General features: G+C 47.5%; 1 protein-coding gene across 1 annotated transcript in view; it reads right to left on the bottom strand.

The window, feature by feature from the left end:
* The window catches only part of XRCC1 (X-ray repair complementing defective repair in Chinese hamster cells 1), a 42044-nt gene that overhangs the window by 13659 nt on the left and 2422 nt on the right, over positions 1 to 25963 (bottom strand). Inside the window, exon 3 of the mRNA XM_006871362.1 lies at positions 12514 to 12624. Coding sequence (XP_006871424.1) covers positions 12514 to 12624 — 111 coding nt within the window. The remainder of the gene's footprint in view (positions 1 to 12513; positions 12625 to 25963) is intronic.

Genomic DNA, 25963 nt, shown 5'->3' with positions numbered 1-25963 from the left:
ATGTCCCATGAAAGCATGACCCTGAACCTCCATCTGAACCAAGGAACCAAATACCACAAGGCGTTTATTTGTCATCATTGTAAATACATCTGTAACATAACTTTTATGGATTCAACTTTTTATAGGTGTACAACTTAATGACAGCAATTACATTAGTCAGCTTTGCACCCCACCCTTGACTAACGTGATTCTTAAGGTTCTGTGTCTCACCTGGGCCAGCATTCTCCTGGGTTTAGCAGTTAAGATGTAGCAATCTCCCATGATAAAATATAATCACGTCCATGATAAGCTCTGCTATGAGCTGCCAATCAATTGAAAGGAAGCTTCCCTGTGGGGGCGTGGCCTGCAACATCTTTTATCTTACAAAGATAGAGGAGCAAAGAGAAGTGAGCAGAGAAGGAGGAAAAGCCAGGAGTGGAGTGCATCTTTAGACCTGGCGTCCCTGCATTGTGAAGCTCCTAGATCCAGGGCAAGTTTGATGACAAGACACATGGAGATCTCCAAGGAATGCTAGACTTACAGATGCTAAAAGGAAACAAGGCCCTTTCTCCAGAGCTGACAGAGAAAGCTTTCCCCTAGAGCCCAGGTGGGGAACCTTTTTTCTGCCAAAACTTATAACATCACTCGTGGGCCATACCAAATGATCAACTTAAAAATTAGCCTGCTGTATTTGGTCAAACATTTAATTAACTTGCCCCTAACGTGAGGAGTCCTGGCGTGGCACTGTGGGCTAATGCACTGAACTACAAAGTCAGTTTGAACTGCAAGATCGGCGGTTCAAGCTCACCAGGAAACTCTCTATGGGTCGCTATGGGTCAGAACCTACTCGATGGCACTTAATAACAAATGGGACAGCTGTTCCTCAGAAACCCTACCCAGGGTCACTAAGAGTCAGAACAGATCTGTTGATGGCTGTCCCTCAGAAGCCCTATACAAGGAAGGTCACTATGAGTCGGAACAGACTTGACAAGACTTAACAACAAATATGATGGCTGGAACTTAACAACTTGGCAGTTACCTTGGCAGGGCCAGACCAAATGATTTCAAGGGCCTTATATAGCCCTCGGAAGGAGCTCTGGTAGTATAGTGGTTACGAATCAGGCTGCTAACCTCAAGGTCGGCAGTTTGAAACTACCAACTGTTCCACGGGAGAAAGATGAGGCTTTCTGCACCCGTAAAGATTTGCAGCCTCGGAAACCCTGTGCAGAGTCACTATGAGTCGGAACCGACTCCACGGTACTTAACAACAACAACATACAGCCCTCAGAGTCCTGGTGTGGCGCTGAGGGTTAATGCGCCAGACTGCTAAGCTGTTTGAACTGCAAGGTCGGTGGTTCAAGCTCACCAGCTGCTCCTCGGAAACCCTATACAGGGTCGCTGAGGGTTGGAATCGACTCGGCAACACTTAACAACAACAACAACATACAGCCTTTGGGCCAGGTGTTCCCTAGAGGCTCTCGGAATCTGGACTTCTAGTTTTCTAAACTGTGACAGAATACATTTCTGGTTGTTAAAAAGAATCTACTTATGGTAAATAACCAAGACACCGAAACTCAGCGCTCCATAACCAACAGTCCCTCCTGGAACCGTTATAATCACCGTTGGTCTCTATTTAAAAAAAGAACATTACTGCTTTACTGAGACAATGAAGATAATCTGAATAAGGTCTGCGATCCATTGACAGTGTATCAATATTAAGTTTGACAATGTTCTGAAGTAAGAAAGTCCGTTTGCATTTAGGAAAACACTCTGGCGTATAGAGTGATAAAGAGCACATCGCTATTTTCTCAGTTTAAGAGATAAATATATATATATATGTTGTTGTGTGCTGTGGAGTCGGTTCCGACTCATAGCGACCCTGCACAGGGTTTCCGAGGCTGTAAATCTTTACGGGAGCAGAACGCCTCCTCTTTCTCCCTTGGAAGAGCTGGTAGTTTCGAACTGCTGACCTTGCGGTTCACAGCCTGATTTGTAACCACTACGCTACCAGAGCTCCTTATATATATATGAAGGGGCTTCAAAAAGTTTGTGAGAAAATTCTACCACTTTTAATTTGATTTCTCCACAAACTTTTTTCAAACCTTCTTGTATATGGGTACATTTTGGAGGAATCTGGGTAGATTACATGGGAATTCTCTGTACCACTTTATAAAAATTTCTATTACTCTCCAACAACTTTTCTGTAAGTCTGAAGTTTTGTCAAAACTTAAAAGCTACTGGCAATTTAGTTGGTTTTATAATTTACATGGAATATAAAGCAACGGAATTTTGAAAAAGAATGAAGTTGGAAGTTTAACAATCATTCGTATATTTATTACTAAGTGTGGTACTTATTTTGCATTTTTTCACCAGTAAAAATGAGCTAATCAGAAAGAATTTCTGAATGTGAAATACCTTCAGGTCAACCAAACTAGGTTAAGGCCTCAGGGAGCTCAGATGAGGGAAATGGAAAACGCCAAGGGGGCAGTCAATCTGCCCGGGAGCACACAGCCTCATCTTCCTCACCTGGCGTGGCTGGTGGGTTTGAGCTTCTCGTTAGCGGCACCAACAGTGCTTCTCAGGAAAAATTGTTGTTGTTGTTAAATACCGTCAAGTCGGTTCCGACTCATAGAAACCCAATATAGGATTTCCTAGGAGCAGCTGGTGAGTTTGAACTGCCGACCTTGCGGTTCAGATAGACCTTGAGGTCGAACACTTATCCTATGGTGCCATAGCAGGACTCCTAGGAAAACTGGTACCTGATTACCTTCTTAGAAGATTTTCACCTTCTAAGAAAATATGTTGTGAAATAATGTAACTTTCAGGACCTAGCTTTTAATTTGTTGTTGTTGTTGTCAAGTGCCTTTGAGTCAGTTCCAACTCAAAACAAACCTACGCACAAGACGAAACAGTGCCTGGTCCTGTGTCATGCTCACAATTACTGTTACGTCTGAGCAAACTGCCTCTGACAGTGTGCCAATCCATCTCATTGGGGGTCCTCCTCTTTCTCCTCGAGCCTCCACTTTACCAAGCATGAAGTCCTTCTCCAGGGTCTGGTAATACGTCTGGACTATGACAGATGACGTCTCTTCATTCTCACTTCTAAGGAACGTTCTGGCTGCATCTCTTTCAACAGATTTGTTTGTTCTTCTGACAGCCTAAGGCACCATTAATATTCTTCTCCAGCACCATAATTCAAATGCTTGGGCAGGCGCAGCTAAATTGTCAACTGATTATCTTTGCTCTTTAACATTTTAAAGAGGTCTTGTGCAGCAGATTTGTCTAACGCAATATGTCATTTGATTTTTTGGCTGCTGCTTGCATGAGTGTTGACTGGGATCCAAGCAAAATGAAGTCTTTAACAACTTCAATCTTTTCTCCATTTATCATGATGCTATTTACTGGTCTCGTTTTAAGGATTTTTATTTTCTTTACATTAGGGTACAATCCATACTAAAGTAAGCATTCATCAGTAAGTGTTTCAAGTCCTCTTCACTTACAGCAAGCAAGGCTGTACCATCTGCATATCACAGGTTGTTAACGAGTCTTCCTCCAATCCTGATGCCATGTTCTTCTTCATATAATCCAGCTTCCCAGATTATTTGCTCAGTATACTGACTAAATAAATATGGTGAAAGAATACAACCCTGGCACACACCTTTCCTGATTTTAAACCATTCAATGTCCCCTCAGTCTGGTCTATGTACAGGTTCCTCATGAGCACAATTCAGTGTTCTAGAATAGCCATTCTCTGCAATGCTATGAAGAGTTTGTCATAATCCATACAGTTAAAAGGACCAGTAAACATTCTCCTGGTACTATCTGCTTTCGGCCAACATCCATCTGCATCAGCAGTGACACCCCTTGTCCGAGGACCTCTTCTGAATCGGGCGTGAATATCTATGTAGACCACTTGCCTGTCAGTCTGTCGCACTGTGGTGGGGCCTGTGTGCTACGACGCTGGGCGCTATGCCATGGGTCTTTTATTAAATGCCAGCAGAGTTACCCACGATGGACAGGTTTCAATGGAGCTCCCAGACACAGACAGACTAGAAAGAATAAGAGGTGGACCACTTCTGAATGGTTAACCACTTAAAACCTTATGAATAGTACTTTTACCTATATTAGGCAGAAGAAGCACAAATGTATGTTGTTATTGTTGTTAAGTGAGGTCAAGCCAACTCATAGCAACCCTGCATAGGGTTTCCGAGGAGCAGCTAGTAGGTCTGAACTGCTAATCATAAGGTTCCAGTCCAGTGCTGATCCTACAACGCCAAACCAGAGTCCATACAAATGTATACGACTCTTTTCCTCATAAGAAAAATATTAATAAAACGACAGCTTGATTTTATTTTAATTTTGTATTAATAAGATAATAATATTACATTGAAAAATACCACAGTGTGGTAGTGATTTAAAGACAGTTTTTGGATGAGAACAGAGTATACAAAAACAAACCCACACACAAAAGTAAAAAAACACATAAACCCACACATACATGGTCAATTAATTTTCAACATAAGAACCAAAACAATTCAACAGGAAAAGATCTTTTCAAAATATAAAAATGTTGAGAATGCCAAAGCTCTACTTAGTAAATGTTTTGAAATCCCCCTTGGATAAAACTTCTCCAAGTTAACGACAGAAAGACAAATCATCCAATTGAAGAATGGGCAGCAGACTTGAACAGACACAGATATCCACATGGCCCCCGAGCACATGAAGAGATGTTCACCAACATTAGCCATTACCCAAGATCCATGGCATCCAGTCGGGTCTGACTCATTGCAACCTTACTTAGAGATTCCGAGGCTGTAAGTCTTTATGGGAGCCGAGCAGTCGGTAGGTGTTCAATCTCTTTTGATATATAAAAGATCAAATTAGGTAAACAGAGTTGGGTGAACAATAGATTCCAGGTCACATGAAGATCACAAGTAGCTGAGAGGCAGAAGGAAGAAGCGGACCTTCCAGTCGAGTTGACAGAATGCCTCCATTAAAGTCAGTATTCTGAGTTCAGATCTCCAGCCTCCGAAGCAAGGAGCTCTGGGAGCGGACTGCTTGAGTCAGGCTGCGTGCAAACCGCAAGGTCAGCAGTTTGAAACTATCAGCTGTTCCGCGGGAGAAAGCTGAGGCTTTCTGATCCCGTGAAGATTACAGCCTTGGAAACCCTATACAGGGTCGCTATGAGTCGGAACCGACTCCGTGGCATACCATCACCACCACTGGCAGCCTCCAAAGTGGGAGAAATTATAAAGTTCTGTTGGTTGAAGTTACCCACTTGAGGTCTTACTGTTACAGATGCAGTATAGACCTGACACCACCAGCAAGCCCACTCCTAGGTGTAGACTCAGAAGTGAAGGTGGGGACACCAACAGAAACCTGCAGACCAATGCTCACTGCAGCACTTTTCATAGTAACTACAAGGAGTCCTGGTGCGGCGGCGCTGTGGGCTAATGCGTCAGACCTCAAGGTCGTGGTTCAAGCTCACCAGCTGCTCCCTGGGAACCCTATACAGGGTCGCTATGGGTCAGTAGTTTATTCACAGGGCTCAGGACCTGGATGGATCTTTTGGAGGCTGCTATGCTGCCTGCCACTGTCTCTGCGTTGTCTTCAGAAGCTTTACAGTTTGGCCTTTATCTGTAGACCTCTTACGCAGAGTGTCAAGTAGAAGATGAGATAAGGCTCTTTTTTTTTTTTTCTTTGAAAAAAATTGTTTTTCTCTTTTCTTTTTCTTTGTTGTGGTGAAAATACACTACCAAGACATCTGCCAGCACAACAGCTTCCACATCTGAATTTCCATGACATCAGTAACATTTTTTCCAGTTGTGACAGGATTTTCATGATCCTTTTCCCAACTATTCTACCACCATCAAAATAAACTCAATGTCCTCCTTTCCCCCTGCTACTTGGGTTTTATCTGCTTATTTCATATAATTACGATGACAGGATTTATCCTTCGGTGACTGACGTATTCACTCTGTGATGTTTTCAAGGTTCATCCACGTTGCGGCGTGGACTTCGTTTCTCTTAACGCCCGCACAACGCTCCACTGTATGAGTGGACCATGCTGTGTTTGTCCGCTCTTCTCTCAATAGACACTTCAGTGGTTTCCACCTTGTTGTTGTTGTTAAGTGCCATCGAGTCGGTTCTGACCCATAGCGACCCTGTATAGGGTTTCCAAGGAGCAGCTGGTGAGCTTGAACCATCGACCTTGCAGTTCAAACAGCTTTGCAGTCTGGCACATTAGCCCACAGCACCATACCAGTAGTGATAGGAACCTAATAACATAGAGACTGCCTTCATTACTTTGGAACAGGAAAATAATTCTTACAGAATATAAAAGACACTAAGCATTAAAAAAAATAAAACCTTTTGATAGAATGAACTCTGTCACCTCTGCTCATGAAAACCACTATTAAAATAATGAATAGACAATCAGAGTGAGGGGGAGATAGGCAGTAAATGCCTGTAATCCAAATACAAACAATGCATAGTGTGCTGGCTCACTTCTATGAGACCTTTCTTGCCATGGCATTGTAACTCCACCAAACGACTGGGTGGGAACAGCAAGTAAGGTGGCTGGAACCCTAGCAAGGGGGACTGGTCAGTTTTGTCATTCTGCTAGGCTGAAAATGAGCCATCCCAGAGGCAAGAAGGGAGGACCTCACCAACATCAAGAAAGTAGAGTTAGGAGTGGAGAGGTCTTTGGACCTGTGAGCCCTGAACTGAGAGCCTCTGAGACTCAGGAGAGAGAGTGATATGACAGAGACAGCACACCCAGGAAGTGGACAGGAGCCAGGAGCTTAAGTGCCTTCAGGCAGGAGGCCTGCGGGTACTATGGGGCGCTGCTGGGCACTTGGTGGAGCTAGGCTTATTGGCCCATGAATGGACAAAGCTGAGCAACTTTGGGCAGGTTTCCTGGTGGCGCAGGGTGCCTCCGGGCATGTGTTGGCAGAGTCAAAGAACACTGTTAACACTTGAACCAAGAGGTTCAAGAGGCCTGAGTTACAGAGGGGTGGAGGGCCATGGCACAGCAAAGCAACTATCCTGACGGAAGATTCGTCCCTGGAATTATGAGTATGCTCTGTGAGTTCTGTGTAATCATTGTAAGAAATTCTCTTCCGAGATGAGATGAGGCCTGCCTGGCACATTCAGGGTAGTAGGATATGGCCGTAGATCACTGCATCCAATGATCACACTCAGCAGAGAAGTACAGAGTGGCCTAGGGCGGAGACATGTGTCTGCCCTCCACCTCACTCTGGGCTGTGGATGCCAGTAAAGATTCTCCTCCCTGCTTGTGAAGTTAGCTGAGGGGGTCAAACAACTACCGCCACACCATTTTTACACAAATCAATAAAAACCTAAGAACAGACTCAAGCAGGCACACCATGAAGTCTAATAAACCAGTGCTCGTTGAGGACGAGAGGCTCACTGCGCCATTACTTATCAGGAAATCATAAACCAAAGCTAAAATAAAATACCACTACACACATGTGAATGGCTGCAATTACAAAGACTGGCCATAGAGGCACAAGCAGGAAGTGGAACAGCTAGGGCATAAAAGCAGTGCACAATCACTGCAGTGTGATGGGGTCTCTTTACAGGTGGTCCTTCTGGCCCTGAGTTTGAAGTTCTGCCAAGATGACTGGCTAGACCACAATCCTGCAAAAAGATTGGACACAGTTCATCATGCCAACTGGGTGATGGACCTACCGAGGGAAGTAGTTGATTTGTGATCTTGGTAGGAGGAGTAGCTTATAAAAGGGCAGATTCCACAGAGCGGGGGCAGGGGGGACCTCACTCCCATCAAGCAGGAGGGCCAGGAACAGAACACCTCTTTTGGGCCTGGGGTACCTGTGCTGATGACCTCCTGGACGCAGGAGACAGAGTGCTGTACACTAGCGACGGTGCAAGAGGGTGCAACGCAGCCCCAGGAATGAGAGCAGAGTGACCTGTACCAGACGGCTGGAGGGGGCTCACCCACCCACAGAAAGAGAACACCAAGCACCTTCAAGGTTGCTGGTGAAGTGGGGTACCTCTGGGAACTTGGCAATGGAGCTGTCATACTAGCAGCGGTCAGGCTTGGGGTGGGTGTGGGCGCAGTACAGACAACAGCTGAACAGCATGGCCTGCCCATGGGCACAGCTGAGAAGAAGTTGAGAAGCTGAAAGCTGTCCTGGTTGGAAGCTGCCCTGATTGAAACACTGGTCTCCTATCTCCTGGGGTCCTCTTTTGCCAAGTTGATGCTGATGCTGAGCTGTAGCCGGCTAGCGTTCTCTAATCAACCCGAGGATGGGCTGTGAGAAGTTCTATGTGGGCTGTGAGAAGTTCTATGTGGGCTACTGCAGCATACATTACTGAAGCTGGCAGAGAAGCAGAGTACCATGGGGGGAGGGGGGAATGGGTGTCAGAAACGGTAAGACACTGGGAGGGAGGGGGGGAGGAGACATGTCTGACCTCCTCTTCACAGGAATCAGCTCTGGGCTGACCTTGATTCTCGCTAGACCTTGATTCTCGCTATCCCTTCCTGAGGCTAGAGAACCCGACACCACTGGGAAATCGCTTGGCAGAGTCTAAGAAAGTTCAGATATTTTCTTTTCCCTAACCCAATGCCATCAAGTCGACTCTGACTCTTAGTAGCCCTATGTATAGGGTTTCTGAGACTAGGAATCTTTTGGGAAGATATAGTCTCACTTTGCTCCTGAGGAGCAGCTGGAGGGGGGATGGTTTGAACTACCAGCCTACAGTGAGCAGCCCAATGCCTAACCCACAATGTCACCAGGGATCCTTATCTCTACAATGCCACGTGGAGACTTGTACAAGAATGTCCTCAGCAGCTTTATTCATAGAAGTCAACATCGGGAAATAGTTCAGATGTCCAACAGGAGAAAAGCTAAACTGTGGGACGCTCCCAGCATGGAGCACGTCTCGGCCATAAAACGACGGGACCACTGTCACGTGCACAACAGGAAGGACTCAAAATGACCGTGATGAAGGACAGAAGCCAGACACAGGGGCAGGAGGAGAAAATGCGTGTGTAGGCCTCCTCGGTCAGGAGAAAGGATGACGTTGTTGTTGTTAAGTGCTATCGAGTGTCCAGCTAACCTTATTGAAGAGGCCTGGTGTGGTGCTCTAGGATCAGCACTGGACTGTGAACCACAAGGTCAGCAGTTCAAACCCACCAGCTGCTCTTCAGAAACCCTGTATGATTCGAAACCGACCCAATGACACTTAACAACCACCACTTTATTGATGAGTCCTGGTGTGGTGCTGTAGGATAAGCATTTAACTGCTAACTGCAAGGTGGGCGGTTCAAATCTATAGCCACTCTGTGGAAACTCTACACAGAGTCTCTATGAGTCAGAACCAACTCAACAACACTTAATAAGAACCCTTAGTGGACATTTTGATCAAAGATCCTACAGAAGAATCCTGATCAAATTTGAGGGTTGGGGGAGATGGGCAGAACAGACTTTCAAATTTCTCCTGAAATCCCGATCTTCTGGAGACAAGGAGGCTGGATGAACCCCTGAAACTACTGCCCTGGCATATTTAAACCTTAAACCAAAAATATCCCCTCAAGTCTTTTTTTCTTTTAAATAACTTTTTTTTTTTTAACTTTTCATTGTGAATTGAGTGAAGGATTACAGACAAGATCATCAGCTTTACGTTCAACAAATCACACACTTTGCTTCATCTCAATGATTACATCCCCTCCATCCACAACAGTTTCCCTGCTTCCTCCCTGAGGTTCCTATTTACATTCCACCCACCTTCTAGTCTCCCTCAACTTTGTCCCTAGGAAAATGCCCTTTTCATTTTGAATGACTGACCTTTCCATGGTAAGACTGCTGAACTAGTGTCGTCCCCGCCCCGTCCAGCAATCTAGTGCTTGGGTGAAAAGTGAGCCACAAGGGTGAGTTCCTTTCCAGACCTGAAGGGTGGTTGAGACCCATGCTCGTGAAAAGTGAGCCACAAGGGTGAGTTCCTTTCCAGACCTGAAGGGTGGTTGAGACCCGTGCTCGTGAAAAGTGAGCCACAAGGGTGAGTTCCTTTCCATACCTGAAGGGTGGTTGAGACCCATGCTCTCAAGTTCCTCCAATCTATTTCTGACCCGTAAGCCTATTTTTAATTAAATGAGTTTGAGCTTTGCTCCGTATTTTCTCCAACTCTATCTGAAACCCTCGAATGGCTCCCTTTCAGAGTAGTTAGTTGGTAACGGTAACTGGGCACCATCTGGTTGTTTTGGTCTCACAGTCATGGAGACTGATGGTCACGTGCTCCATGACGCCACTGGACTAACTGATGCCAAGCCTCATCAATTCTGATCACTCTTCTTTCTCCTGCACACAGAGGGACCAAGAGCTGTACCTAAAGTGGCCACTCACGAGCTTTCAAGATCCCAGACCCTAATCACCCAAGCAGGATACAGAACATTGGTCTTTGTGGTCTGTGTTCTGTCAGCTGACCCTGGTACCCCCTGAGACTATGGTCCTGAGCCCCCAGGCTCAGTAACTCATTGCCTTAAGATGTTTGATAAGATCTAAGAAGATTTCATCATTCCCTTAAGTCTTCTTAAAACCATGTTGTTGTTGTTGTTGTTAAGTGCCTTCGAGTCGGTTCCGACCCATAGCGACCCTGTACAGGGTTTCCGAGGGTATAAATCCTTACGGGAGTAGAAAGCCTCATCTTTCTCCCGTACATAGTTTTAAAAACTACATAAACTAGTAAAACTGGTTTACTTTGCGCATTATGCTTATATGGAATCAAACTGCCAACATTAACTTAAAGACTATACAGGACCCTCAGATGGCAGTGAGTTTACGTTAAAGAAAATGGAACAACTCAGGAGGAGGTGAGAATGGCTGTAACTCAGAGAATGTAAGCAACAGCACTGACCTGTACATGCTGTGCTTGTTGAGGGCCGTCCAGTTGGTTCTGACCCATAGAGACCCTGAGGAGCAGCTGGTTGAGTTTGAACCGCTGACCTTGCAGTTCATACGGCTTTGCAGTCCAGTGTATTAACCTACAGCGCCACACCAGGACTCCAAATCGTACATGCAGCAACTATTAAATTGGTGTTATGTTTTGTTGTTGAGTAGATACTCAATTATCTCTAAATAAGAAAGAAACCAGGCACAGAAAAAGAATGCAGACTGTGTGGTTCCACTGATAGGAAATTCTAGGACAGGCAGAACTACTGTAAATGGCCATCGAGTTGAATCAACTCCCAGGCACCCTACCATGACAGAGTAGAATTGTCCCCACAAGGTTTCCAAGGCTATCATCTTTGTGGGAGCAGATTGCCACAGCTTTCTCCGGTGAAGCAGCTAGTGGATTTGAAACACCAACTTTTTGGTTAGCAGCTCAACTCTTAACCCTCACCACCACCGGGCTCCTTGGGCATAACTACAGTAATGGAAAAGAGATCAGTGGTTGCCTGGGGCTGGGGGTGAGACACGGACTCCAGAGGCGGGCCCCAGGGAACTTACAGGGAAGCTGAAACTTTTCTCTATCTTGATTTGGGAAACAAATGCACGGCTGTGCCTGGTGTGGCGCTGTGACTTAATGCACTAGACTGCGGGTTGCTGCATGTACCACGGTTCAAGCTTACCAGCTGCTCCTCAGAAACCCTATACAGGGTCAATACGGGTCGGACCCGACTCGACGGCACTTAACAACAACAACAATAGGCCAATCGGCCATAGGTAGCACAAACGGTTTGTGCTCAACTCTTCACTACAAGTTGTCCATTCAAACACACTCCGCAGTGCCTTGGAAGAAGGGCCTGATAATCTGCTTCCTTTAAGATTCTTCACAGTCAGGAGCCGTTCTACTCTGTAACACATGGGGTCTCCGTGACTCCGAACCAACATGACCTGTATGTGAAGATCTATGTATCTTATATATGAGGAGCTTCGAAAAGTTGGTGGAAAAACAGAATTAAAACAAACATACCTCAATTCAAAGCAGTTTTTCACAGCAAGACATAAAAAAAAGTATCTTATAGAAAACTGGGTCTGTTCAACTTGATTGTAAAACAGAATGGTCACAGTGTGTTTATTTTTACCCACCAACATTTCACTCATTAATCATCCACCTAACTATGTGACCTTGGAATCCCAGCTCCAGTGAACTCCATCAGGAATACGAGGGCTGTGCCGGCTCCTCCAACGTTCAGAATGCAGCCCCAGGCCCTCCTTCCCTTAAACTGTGCTCTAAACAAAGGGCCTAAAAGAGGCAGCCCGAACAATGCAGCATCTCACTTTGCCCTGACATCTGTGGGAAGCTCCCAAGCCCAAGATAATCAGGTTTTCTCTCAAGCACTAACTGGACCATAGAACAAACAAAGGCCCCTGGTTGTTTGTGCAGCCTCAGGCAAACTCAGCTTCTTCCTTGACGTTATGCTAGCTGCCCCACGTCTGTTCTTTGTCTCTTCTCTTCACTTGGGTGCTCAAGAGGGCAGGGAGCCTGGTGACTCAGCTGGCCCGGCCTGGCACCAGGAGGCCCCGAGGGAAACAGCCATCCACTTACCTCGTAGTCTTGCTCTCCACCGGATCCAGCTGAGCTGCCCACCAGCACCTCCACAAAGGCGGAACCGTCATTCCCAAGGTCCACGCTGTGTATCTGCTCCTCCTTCTCTAGCTATGGGGAGACAACAGGCTGATGTCAATGCCTGCTCTGTCCTTGGGAGCTCAAAAGAATGAAGAGCCCCTGCCGGACCCCACGCCCCCTTGGCATGTCAACTCTGTGACAGATTCCCCTGTGGCCCTGGCACACAGCAGGGTGGGAACTCATGCAAAATTCATTGAGTGAATGTCTCACCAACCCTTCCAGATCCTTACCACACACTACCAAGCTCTCCTTGGGAGCACTGACCTGAATAAACCTGGTTTGTGTAAAAAATCATGCAGATAAATGTCACGTCTGTGGCCCCTGCCTCCAACTGCACGGGACTCAGTGGAAGGCCACTGAGGACAGGGGCCTTATGCAGGTTTGCTCACCACGGAATCCTGGGTTTCATCCCAACTCAGCCACACACAACTAACTGTATGTATGGCCTTGCCAACTACCCTCTCAGAGCCTCCGTTTCCTCGTCTATACAGTGCAGGTTATCACTATTACTATTCTACAAGGCTGTTTGGAGATATATGAGGGGAAGGCAAGAAGTCTCACTACCAGGATTCCAGTTCATAGACGCGGGTTTATTCAATACAAAACGAGTGGAAACATGGCGCTGCAGTCAGTGGTGGCTGCAGATACGTTCTCTCTCGGTGATGCAACTGTCTTTGTCTTATCAGGGTGCCTTCAAAACAGAAGGCCCAAGCAAAACAGTGGATTTGGAGGGGATCTGATGGTCCAGTTAAATTCAAGGCAGACCTTGTTTGCATAGATGGTACCAAAAGGAAAGAAGGAAGGCCCTGCCCCTCCCAAAACCGAAGCCAAAGCAAAGGCATTGAAGGCCTAGAAGGCAGTGCTGAAAGTCATCTACAGCCACACACAGAAAAGATGGGCTCCATCTGCCCAAGACACTGCGGCTCTGAAGGCAGCCCAAATATCCTCTGCAGAGCACCCACAGGAGAAGCAAGCGTGACCACTATGCCATCAGATGTTCCCTCTGACACTAAGTCAGCCACGAAGACTGAAGAGAACACACACTTGTGTTCACTGTGGAGGTCAAGGCCAACAGGCCGAGAGGAAGTCTATGACATTGACGTAGCCAAGGTCAACCCCTTCATCAGGCCTGAGGGAGAAAAGAAGAAGGCCTAAATTCCACTGGCTCCTGACGAGGGGGCTTTGGATGTTGCCAATAAAATCGGGATCATTTCAACGGAGTCCAGCGGGCTCATTCTAAATACCTAGAGATCGGCTCAGAAGGTTATGGGGACTACGTTTTGGATCTTCAAAGGGATAATCTTGATAGATTTTTCCTTAAAGGACCACGGGGACTTATTATGAAGAAGTTTTAAGAAAATGGAAAATTGTACTAGTGAGAAAAAGGCAAGGAAAGTTGTGCCATGAAATCATTCTCCATCAAAACAATGCACCTGCTCATTCATTCTTTGAGGGTAGCAAAGCTGTCCTATGAGATTTCCTTGAGAAACCTTATCCCATCCACTCTCTAGCCCTATCTTGCCTCTCAGACTTCCTTTTGTTCCCCAAACTCAGAGAACATTGAAAAGGAACACTATTTGAGCCCTTAAGGATGCCAACACTGCCGTTTGGCCATGATGTAAATCGAAGAGTGCAGAATTCTTTGGGAATGGTTTAAAGAGACGGAAACACTGCTTTCAGAACTGCATAGAACGAGATGAAGGATATGTTGAGAAATGATAGCTTCATGTTTTGGTATCTTTGTAAAATAAAGGCTTTTGTGACTAAAGCTGTCAAAGACTTCATTTTGCTTAGATCTGCAATCAAAGCTCATGGGAGCAGCTGTCAAGAAATCAAACAAAGAATTGCATTAGGCAAATCTGCCGCAAAAGACCTTTTTTAAGTGTTCAAGAGCAAAGATTCAGTTTGAGGACTAAAGTGCACCTGACTCAAGCCATGGTATTTTCAGTAATAGCATATGGAAGTGAAAGTTGGACAACGAATAAGGAAGCCCAGAGAAGAATCGATGCATTTGATTTATGGTGCTGGAAAAGAATACTGAATATACCATGGACTGCCAGAAGAACAAACAAATCTGTATTGGAAAAAGTACAGCCAGAATGCTCCTTAGAAGCCAGGATGGTGAGTCTTCATCTCTCAGTACTTTGGACAAGTTGTCTGTCAAAACACCAGTACCCTGAAGAAGGATATCATGCCGGGGAAAGTAGAAGGTTGACAGATAAAATGTCCCTGAATGAGCTAGACTGACACAGTGGCAGAAACAATGGGCTCAAACTCAACAATTGTGAGGACGGGCCAGGACTCTGCTGTGCATATGGTGGTTATGGGACGGAACAGACTCGACAGCACCTAACATGATTTCATAGCTGTACTTTTGGACTGACCCTGGTCTATGAGCACTGTGGCGTCAGGCGGTAGCATGTCATCATTCAGGGGGCATTATTGGGAAATTATTTGTTGAAAGAAGGAAAGAGAAACCTCTGGCCTAAAGCTGGAGGGCAGTGCTGGGGTGGGGGCAGTCAGGCCCAGAAGAGGCAAGTTTTCTGCCTTCCATAGTGGGGCTCTTTTTGCAGGATTCCAGGACAATGTCTTGTCATGGCCCTCAAAGATCCCCTAGTCCATCACCCCACATGGTCGCCCCCACCACCCAATGCTCCAATCTGCTCTGTAATCTCCCAGCCTGGAGGTCCCCCAGATATCACCTGCTGCTACAGATGTGGAGACATGGGAGGCAGGGACTGTACTTGGGAGCAAAGCAAGCCTGAGTCCAAATCCTGGGTGACACACTAACCTCCCGGTCAGTTTCCTCCCCCATGAAAGGGGAGGACCAGAGATAAGCTTCCCCATGTTGGGATGGTACCACGACCACCTCCTTCACCACTAGAGCTGACATCTGTGTGTGCCACACGCACCTCTGCACTGTACAACCACTCTGCTAGGAAGCTCTGCAATTAGCTCCATTTTACAAATGAGCATCTGGCAGAAAACCGTTAGGTAACTTCCCCAAGGCCTCACAGCTGGTGATGGGGAGGGCGGGGACACCCAGCCGTGCTGCAGGGTCCACACATTTGGCTCCATGTGAGGTGGTGCTAAGGGAAAAGCCTCCCCCTTCCTTTCCTTCAAGGTCTGGGACCTAATCAGTTCCTTCCTACCTTGGGGACTTGGCCCTCCCCATCGTCCCCTGCAGTCCCCAGAGATGGTTCCTTCCATTTTGGAAGTCTCTGCTTACAGTCACCTCGTCCCTGACCACCCCAAGAAGTCTCCCTCACCTCCTACAGAGCACTGCTCCGGATACTCCAGGCCTGCTTAATTTTTTTCTTAGAGCCTCTGCATGTTCTACACTTATAACACAAGGGCCCTACTCCCATCAATAAAGCAGAGCCGGGAGCGGAGTGTGTCCTTTGGGCCTGAGATGTCTGCACTGTGAAGTTCCTAAATCCAGAAGCCTGATGCTAAGACACAGACGGGCTCTGAGGAAGACTGGGCCTATAGGTGCTGAAGGAGACAGAGAGAGAGTAAAGCCTTCCCTAAAGCCCAGGCTCTGAATTTGGACTGTTAGCCTCCTAACAGGAGTGCTGGTGGTGCAGTGGGCTAAGCATTAGGCTTCTAACGGCAAGGTCAATGGTTCAAATCCAACAGCTGCTTCAAAGGAGAACGATGAGGCTGCCTAGCCCTGGAAAGACTTGTTACTGTTGTTGTTAAGTAACATCAAGTCAGTTCTGACACAAAGTGACCCTGTATAGGGTTTCTGAGGCTTCACATCTTAGAGGGAGCAGGAAGCCTCAGCTTTCTCCTCCTGCAGAGCAGCTGGTACACTCGAACCGCAGACCAGTGCTTACACCTTAGGGAGCCACAGCCTCAGAAGTCCTATGGAGCTGTTCTAGTCTGTACTATAGGGTCACTGAGAGCTGGAATTAACTCAATCCTGGAGCAAATGGCTTCATTTTGCTCCTTGTACCTCAGTTTTGTTAAGCTGCAAAATGGGGACAGTAACAACGTGCCTCATAAAGTCACTGTAAAGGTTAAATGAAGGATGCCTACAAAGCCTCGAGAAGAGGGCCTGCCATTCCAGAACACTTCACTGTGCTCATGAGGAACCTGAACACAGACCAAGAGGCAGTTGTTAAAACCGAACAAGGGGATACTGAATGGTTTTAAATCAGGAAAGATCTGCACCAGGATAGTATCCTTTCACAGTACTTATTTCATCGGTAGGCTGAGCAAATAACCTGAGTAGCAGAATTACAGAATTGGAGGAAGGCTCATTAACCACCAAAATAAGCAGATGACACAACCTTGCTTGCTTGCTAGAAAACTAACAGGACGGTCTTACTGATAAAGACCAAAGCCTACAGCCTTCAATATGGGTTACACCTCAATTTAAACAAAGCAAAAATCTCTACAACTGGACCAATAAATATCATGATAAAAGGAAAAAAGATGGAAGTTGTCAATGATTTCATTTTACTTGGCTCCACAATCAATGTCCATGGAAGAAGCAATCAAGAAATCAAATGACATATTGCACTGGACAAATCTGCTGCAAAAGACTCATTAAAGTGCTAAAGATGGCCCTTTGAGAACTAAGGTGTACCTGTCCCATGGTATCTTTAATTGCCACACATGCATGCCAAAACGGGACAATGAATAAAGAAGATTGAAGAACTGGATGCATCTGAATTACAGTGCTGGTGAAGAATATCGACCATATATCACGGACCACCAAAACAACAAACAAATCTGCGTTGGAAGAAGTACAGCCGGCATGCTCCTTAGAAGCCACCATGGCAAGATGCTGTCTCACAAAGTCTGGACATGTTATCAGGAGGGAGCAGGCCCTGGCTCAGGCTCTGCTGCGTGGCACAGTAAAGGGTCAGTGAAAACCAGGAAGACCCTCAAGGAGGTGGATTGCTCCAGTGGGCACGACAATGAACTCAAGCAAAGACACAATGGCTGGGCTGGCGCGGGCCTGGGCTGCCTTTCCTTCCTTCCCACAACAGTACACAGGATCACAAGGAGTCAGAACCGACTAGACGGCACGTGACGACAACGACGTGTCAAGAACAAGCGCGCTATCACAGTAAATAAGAGACGATAAAGCAGAGGGTCTACTTTGACGGCCTTTAGAAGGTGGACTCGATGGGAGAAGCTTCAGCAGCAGCCCCATGCCCAGGACGACTAGTCCACAGCAGGATGGGAGAAACAAGCGGCTGGGAAATGCTTGAGATACTGGGAGCTAAGAAGGCGCAGATGTCATCAGGCATTTTGTTGAGTCCAGCTGCCTGGGGCAGCCACAGCCCACTGGTCACCTCCCTCACTCTGCAGCCTTCGGCCATTTCTCCCGTGTCTCTTCCTGAACAAGGGCTCAACGCCCATGCCTTCGAATCATGTGAAGCAATGTCTCCACAGTACACACACCCTAACCATCTAATCAGATGGCCGCACCACAGCTTTGGCTAGCTGCACCTGAGAGGTGAGAGCAACCTCTAACAGGAATCTTTGTTTAAACTGAGACAGAGCACACATCAAATGAAAATGAATTAATCTTCAGGGTATCTTTTTTCCCCCCCTCCAATTCATCAACTCAACAAAAATGTCAACAACTGGCTTACAAGCTTTCAAGAGGGAACCTAGATCCAGAGGGCCTGGAGGAAGGTAGAATCTCCAGTGAGTAGTATCCAATCTGACTAGCCGGGGTTGATGCAATGAAATGCAGACGGGTCTCTTGTGATACAATAGTGAGTAATTGTTATCAGGACTGATTGTGAGGGTCGGAAATGTAAAGGTAGACATTTTATAACAAGGAGGGGAGTGATTAACTTTTCAGTCTAGGACCATCAAGGGAGAAGAGCAGAGAGTGGGACCCTACCCAGAGAAGCAGTGATGCCTGAAATGGAGCCAGAGATGATGACGTGGAGAGATGGAGTAGCTGGAGACTTTAGATCCAGAGACGGAGAGCTACTGTGTGCTGACGACCTGGGGAGCACGGGGGAAGGATTGCATGGAGGGGATTGTAACCATGGCAATGAGACGATATACGATAGAATGAATGTAAAACTAATGTTCTCCCATGTAAACTATCACATAATTCACAATAAAACATTTAAGGGAAAAAAAAAAAATGTCAACAACACGCATCCCATTTTTCTGGGCATTGTGAAAACCAGAAAACGGTGTTTGTCCAACTTGAAGGCTGTCATCCGTGCCGCTGACTTGCACTGTAAGAATGGTTGAACTGGTGCGCACTGTGCTGTTAGCATTCTCCACAACAACACGAAATGATTTTTTTTTTTTTTTAATGACAAGGTTAATTAGGGGGACAAGCGTTGATGTCAGTGAGGGAGGAACCATCCGGAAAAGGCAGGCAGAACGGTTGCCCATCTTGAAGAATGCAGTCAACGTCACTTAATTGTACGTGAAGAAATTGTTGTTGTGTGTTTTTCTGGGCACATTTTCACAACTAAATAAAATACTTTTAAATATACATACATACGCTGTTGTTGGTAAGCGCCGTCGAGTCAGTTCCAATTCATAAAGACCATTTATACAAACGTGTATATGTTGCTAATACCATCGAGTAGGTTCCAACTCACAGTGACCCTGTATAGGGTTTCCGAGGAGCGGCTGATGAGGCTCACATCGACCCTGCGGTCCAGTGCTTACTCTACAGCACCACACCAGGTCTCCAAATATGTCAAAAGGTGGTGATTACTTGCTTACAAGCAGTCTGACTGCTTCTGACCTCTGTCCCCATGCCTGAGCAGCACGGAGAAGCTTTGCAGCACCCCAGAAGGATGGCTCCTGCTCCCTCCCCACCTCTACACTGAACCAGAGGTGACCACTATTCTGACTTCTGACACCCCAGATTCATTGTCTGTGCCTCAACTACACTTCTGTGACTTGGCAGTGCGCCTACTAACCTAACAGCTAGCGGTTTGAAGCCACCCAGCAGCGCTACAGAGGAAAGGTCTGGCGATTTGCTTCCATAAAGACCGCAGCCAGGAAACCCCTAGGGAGCAGTTCCACCCTGAACCATGTGGGTTCGCCGTGAGTCGGGATCACCTCAACAACAGGTCATATCTGGCTTCTTTTCCCTCAGTGTAATGGCTCTGAGCTCCATGCCTGGTGTGAAGCTGTAGTTCACTGTGTGAATACCCCACAGTTGTCTTGTCCACTGTCCTGCTGGGGGACAGCTGGGGTCTGGTTTGGTTGTGACCACTGTGAATACGGCTGTTGTGAATGTAGACACTGCTGTAGAGGACTTGTGTCTGGAATGGACCTGTTGGGCCACAGGACAGTCAAATTTCACCTTCACCTCACCTTCAAACTCACTCCTCCAGGGTTTGGGGACTAGACAGTTAAGACTCCCCTCTTTTCCTGCCTGGCTACTTCTGTCTCCCTCTGAGGTCTGGTTCCCCTGCCTGTCTGGGAACACTGTGTCCTGGAGTCCTAACCGTACAGACCAGACATTCTAAATCAGGGCGGTGAGAGAGGAGGTATTCTTAGCTGGACCTTGGAGCTCAGGGTAGGGGAGGCATCTAGAAAATGCCAGAAATCACGAGCATGACTCTCCAGATCTGTGCGTGGTACGTGAGCTCTTCTGGGGAGAGAGCTTGTTCTCAGTGGTGTGAGGGAATCTACTTGGACAAGGTCACGTCAGTGGCTAGGAGCCCAGCCTCGGGGCCCAGATGGCCCAGCGCTGAGTCCCAGCTCCTCCCTGGCTGGCTGGCTGTGAGACCTGGAGCTGTCACTCGATGTCTCTATGCTTCAGTGTCCCCGTTTGCAAAACAGAGACAGCACAGTCCACATACCAACCTGCTACGATGGTGCAGTGAAGAAGCTCAAACCCGCAGGGTAATGGGCTCAGTGTGGGTGGTGGGGATCGAGGACAAAGCGCACGGGGACTACTCTCTGTGACGTGGGCTTCTCAGAAAGACTCGAATCATGGCAGAGAAGCCAATGGGATGTGGGAAGTTTGCAAAGTTCCTGAGGGAAAGTTGGTTTCAAAAGGATGTGCCAGGAATCCCCATGAAATGCAATGTCACGCATCATTTAAAAGGATCAGGTAAGGCTTTATGTAATGACCGTGGATGTTCCAGCTATCCTGTTATCTGAAAAAAGCAAGGAACACAACAATAGCTAAACCGTGACTTGTTTTTACAAAGGGCAGAGATGGACACACTCATCTATACCTGTCCGTACACAAGAATACATAACCTAAGGAGGCCTGGTGACTCTGTAGGACAAGCACTGGATTGCTAGCCACATAGTCTGCCTCCAACCCACCAGCCTGTAAAGATCTACAGCCTCGGAAACCTACCTACGGTGGCTGAGTCAGAACTGACTTGAAAGCAATAGGCTTGGGGTTTTGTTTTGTTTTTAATACAGAACAGCGCAGAAAGCCACACAAGGCAATGCTAACAGTGTTGGTAGTCCTGGGAGAGAAGACGTGGCTAGCAGGGGGATAGGGCGCGGAGGGGTTTTTCTCTTGGGCACACACCCTTCTGTTCTGCTTTTGAAGTTCTGCACTCTATTGTATATAAAACGTCTTCCAAAAGTCAAGTTAGTAAATTCACATGGTTATCCCTATACCAGAGCCCCTGGGTGGCACAAGTGGTTGAGTATTCATCTGCTAACCAAACGCCTGACCACATGAATCCCCCCAGAGGCACCTTGGACAAAGGCCTGGGGCTTTACTGCCCAGAAAAGACTGTTAAGTGCCCTGCAGCCATTCTGACTCAGAGACCCCTGCACAGGGTTTCCAAGGAGCGGCTTCTGAACCACCATTCCTGGGTTTGAACTGCTGACCTCATGGCTAACAGTCTAGTGCTTATCCTATAGGGTCACACTGGGACTCCCAAAGTTTACACCCACAAAAAACGCCACAGACTGCAGGTCTACTACGAAGCCTATGGGTCACCTGGAGCCAAACTGGTTTGTTGACATGGGGTTGCTGTATGTTTCTTTGTTTTTTGATCTCCAGACAAAGGAATGTCATATAAAAAAGCAAATAAATGACCTACAGACACACCTAACAACACAGAAGGCAGGAACAACCGTGAACTTGAGCTAAAGGAGCCAGGACAGTGATTATCCTCAGTGGTTGGGGCAGGGCAGGTTAATTAGCAGAGGCGGTAAGCAGGGCTGACTTCTGCTTAATGGACCAATCTGCAGTGACAAGCTTCACATGTTTCCACTACACAAGTAAACCGGTGCTCACATTGCTTGCTGAGTACTGGGTCCCTGTCAGGGATTATCAACTTGAAGAGGCTTTGCTTCCTCTGTAGGAAGGTGACGAGAGTCAGGAGAGTGACAGATGCCAGCCAGACCTAGTAGCAGAATGTGTGATGTGGTTAGTAAGTAAACACAGTAAGCCCATGCTGACCTGGTTTACTGGGTAAGCCCACATTGGCTGGGCTAGTGAGGAAGAAGCAAGAGGGAACCTCTGGGGGCTGGGCAGGTTCCTGAACCTGAAACATGATGTGGGTGTGGACTGTGTGAGGATTCACTGAGGTGTACACTTCCTTATACAAGAGCTTCAAAATGGTCATGGAAAGCCCAGTATCTTACTTTCCATTTCCCACAAGCTGCACTAGGCACTGGGCTGCTAACCGAGAAGTTGGTGGTTCAAACCTGCTCCGCAAGAGAAATATGAGGCTGTCTGCTTCTGTACAGACCGACAGTGTCGGAAACCACATATAGGCAGGGTCGTTCCGAGTCAGGGCTGACACGATGGCAGTGGGTTTGGTCTTTGTACTATACACAAGTTGCAAGTCAAGCAAAAAGGTACAAGCAAATGTAAAACAAACGCAAACCGAGTGTTAAAAGACCGAGAAACAAACGTGTCCCACTTGACATTCCTTCTCAAGGACCCACCTCCAGTGAGGCACAGACATCACACCTGGACTGCCTCCTGACAACCCCCTCGAGCCCAGGGGCTGGTTAGAAAAGGGGTTGGAACCTCTCCCCTCCTGGGAACAGCTGATGAGGTGGGTGGATGTAGACAGCAGAGCCGTTGACAGCCACCTGTGCCAAAAAAGGTGTGTGGGGAGATCACGAGCAGAGGGCGGAACCTGTAGGTTAACACCCGGATGTTGCATCACCGTGTTGTTGGCAGGAGAAAATACAGGGCAGAAGCAAAACCCAGATCAGTTTACATGTCTTGTGTGCAAACATTTCTGCCTTATCATAGCGCACTTCAAAAGAACCCTAACTGGCATTCAGCAGGGAGTTGTTCCTCAAGTTGACACCTACCTCTTACAATCAGATTTTCCAAAGGGAGTACATTTAATAACCGTGGCAAGGTTGGTATCCCTGCATCTGACCTTGGCTCACTGTCGCCTGTTCCCAACCCAGAAAACAGGGCTCCTGTGAAAATCGAAATCACACCCTGTCCCCCCCTCTACACAGAGCCTACTGGGGGCTCCTGTCTCAGAGTCAAAGGCAAGGTCCCACAATGATGTTCCAGGCCCCAGGTGTTTAGCAGCTCTATGCCCACCCTGTTCCCCCATCATCCACCTTTTCCCCCGCATGTTAACTCCACTCCAGCCACACTGGTCTTCTTGATCTTCCTACACTGTGCAAAGCATCTCTGTCTGCGCTGTTGCTACCTGGAAACCACCAGCCGTCTATCAAGTGAGCATACAATGGTGGAGTGTGTGTTGTCATGATGCTGGATGCTATGCCACTGATATTTCAAATATTAGCAGGGTCACCCACGGAGGACACGCTTCAGCAGATTGTCCACACTAAAACAGACTACGAATAAAGGCCTGGCGACCTGTTTCCAAAGAAAATTATGGTCCAAAATAGGATTTTGTCCACTAGAATGCTGGGAGATGAGCTCAAAATGCACAAGACTGGACTTGAGCAGACCAGTTACCATGAAGACAGCACGGGGCTGGGCAGCATCCCATGCTGTCCACGAGGAACTACAAACAACTCCCTGGGGTGCTCGTCCCCAGAAAGCTGCACAGTCCACTCTCAGGGAGGCCTCTGCAGCCCCACGATTTACATAAAAAACCTCGGCCACCACCCTGCGCTGCTGAGCCCACTCTAGCCCCCTCAGTTTTAATTCCCCACTCTAACATGCCCTCATCATCTGGCATAAGCTTCCCTTCTCGACTCGTCTATCTGTCTCCCCCTGCCAACAGGAAAGCGCCCCACAAGGGCTGAACTATTTTCCGTCTGGTGCTGGCCACTGTTCTAAAGCCCAACACCAAATCCAGTGTTTGGTCAAAGGAACCAGTTCCAGTTGGCACTGAATGGATGCCAGCTCACAGTGACCCTGTGTATGCCAGAGCATAACTGTGCTCTGTGGGGCTTCCCGGGGTCAATGTGGGGAAGCAGATGCTCAGGCCCTTCTTCTGAGGTACCTCTGGGTGGACTCCTACCTCTAACCTGTGGTCAGCAGTCAAACATGTGCACTCTGTGTCCCAGCCAGGGCCTCCACTTGGCCTCCCACCGCTGGCCAGTGAGTTGATTCTGCCTCTCTGTTGTTGGGCTGTTAGATGCCACCGAGTCGGTTCTGACCCACAGCGACCCGATACACAACAGATCGAACCACCACCCAGTCCTGCGCCATCCTCACAACTGCTGCTACATTTGAGCCCATTGCTGCTGCCACTGTGCCAATCCGTCTTGTTGGGGGGCCTCCTCTGTAGCAGTGCTTAGTAAGTATGTGTTTAAAGAAAGGATGAATGCAGCCAATTCTCATCTCCTGGTCTTGTCCTTGTGCTGCCAAGTCGCTGGTTCCATATCCGATCCCTAACTGCCTCTTGGATGCCGCCCCTAAGTATCCCAAAGTCACACCACACCCGAACATCCCAACAGCACACAGGACTTTCCCAGGCGGCCCCCTCTCATCCTCACCATGAGCCTTATCCTGCCTCCTCCTGCTCCATCCCCCTCCAGTCTCTGTGTTCCCTCCAGAACTGGGGTACAGAACCCAGCGTGACTTCCCTGGGGTCACCTGATCATAAGGGCGTCTAGCTGAATCAGAACCCAGTAATAAAAACAGAAATCCCTCCCCTTACACAAACACCTACATGTTGACAGAGCACCTTAGCAGACCTGATGTCACCGAATTTTCACAACCACCCTGAGCTTGGATCTTATTATTCTCAATGAACAGATGAGAAAACAGGTTCAGAGAAACACAACCATTTGCCTGAGGTCAGGGAATGAATAAGAGGCAGAGCCAAGGACCAGAACCCAGGTCCCAGAACAAACTCTCAGTACGTTGTATCTCCCTCAATTGACACCACTGACTCTTGGGCTAGCTGCGTAACTTCCTGACCCTGTACAGGGTTTCTGAAGCTATAATTCTTTCTTCCATGGAGCAGCTGGTGGATTTGAACCGCTAACCTTGGGGTTAGCAGCGTAACACATAACCACTACTCTACCAGAGCTCCTTGAGTAAACGTTAGCTCTCATTATTACTCTATTCGGGGCTGAGGTAATGTGGTGGGTCTGTATAGTTTTCCTGGGAAGAGAATCCTTAGCTTCTAACAAATTCTCCAAAAACTTTATCAAATGCGCCCCCAAAACCAAAGTTGTTTTTTTAGAATCACTGGGCAAGAGAAAGACCAAAAAATACGTTCGGTGTCATATGAAGTCATGCAAGTGCCTTAGCTTCCCAATGTTCCTCCTCAAATAACCCTACATTCAGAACTAAGCATTGTGGCCCAAATCCAGAAAGGGAACCCCGAGTGTGTGAACCCCGAGTGTGTGAACCCCGAGTGTGTGAACACAGAATGTGTGAACACCCAGTGTGTGAACACCGAGTGTGTGAACCGCGAGTGTGTGAACCGCGAGTGTGTGAACCCCGAGTGTGTGAAACCAGAGTGTGTGAACCCCGAGGGTGTGAACCCCGAGGGTGTGAATCCAGAGTGTGTGAACCCCGAGGGTGTGAACCCCGAGTGTGTGAACGCCGAGTGTGTGAACCCCGAGTGTGTGAACGCAGAGTGTGTGAACACAGAGTGTGTGAACGCAGTGTGTGAACCCCGAGTGTGTGAACCCAGAGTGTGTGAACGCAGAGTGTGTGAACGCAGAGTGTGTGAACACAGAGTGTGTGAACCCTGAGTGTGTGAACCCAGAGTGTGTGAACACCGAGTGTGTGAACCCAGAGTGTGTGAACGCAGAGTGTGTGAACGCAGAGTGTGTGAACCCCGAGTGTGTGAACCCCGAGTGTGTGAACCCTGAGTGTGTGAACCCAGAGTGTGTGAACACCGAGTGTGTGAACGCAGAGTGTGTGAACGCAGAGTGTGTGAACACAGAGTGGTACAGCCTCAGGAGACGCAGATCAAGCCAGGGAAACAGCAACTGCTTAATCCACAGTTCTTCTCCCATCCTTTTCTTAGTCCTGACA

The sequence above is a fragment of the Chrysochloris asiatica genome, unplaced genomic scaffold (genome assembly GCF_000296735.1).
Source record: "Chrysochloris asiatica unplaced genomic scaffold, ChrAsi1.0 scaffold00168, whole genome shotgun sequence".
In the NCBI taxonomy this organism is placed as follows: Eukaryota; Metazoa; Chordata; class Mammalia; order Afrosoricida; family Chrysochloridae; genus Chrysochloris; species Chrysochloris asiatica.
Note: the sequence above shows the minus strand (reverse complement) of the source record. Positions and strands in the feature narration are given on the sequence as shown.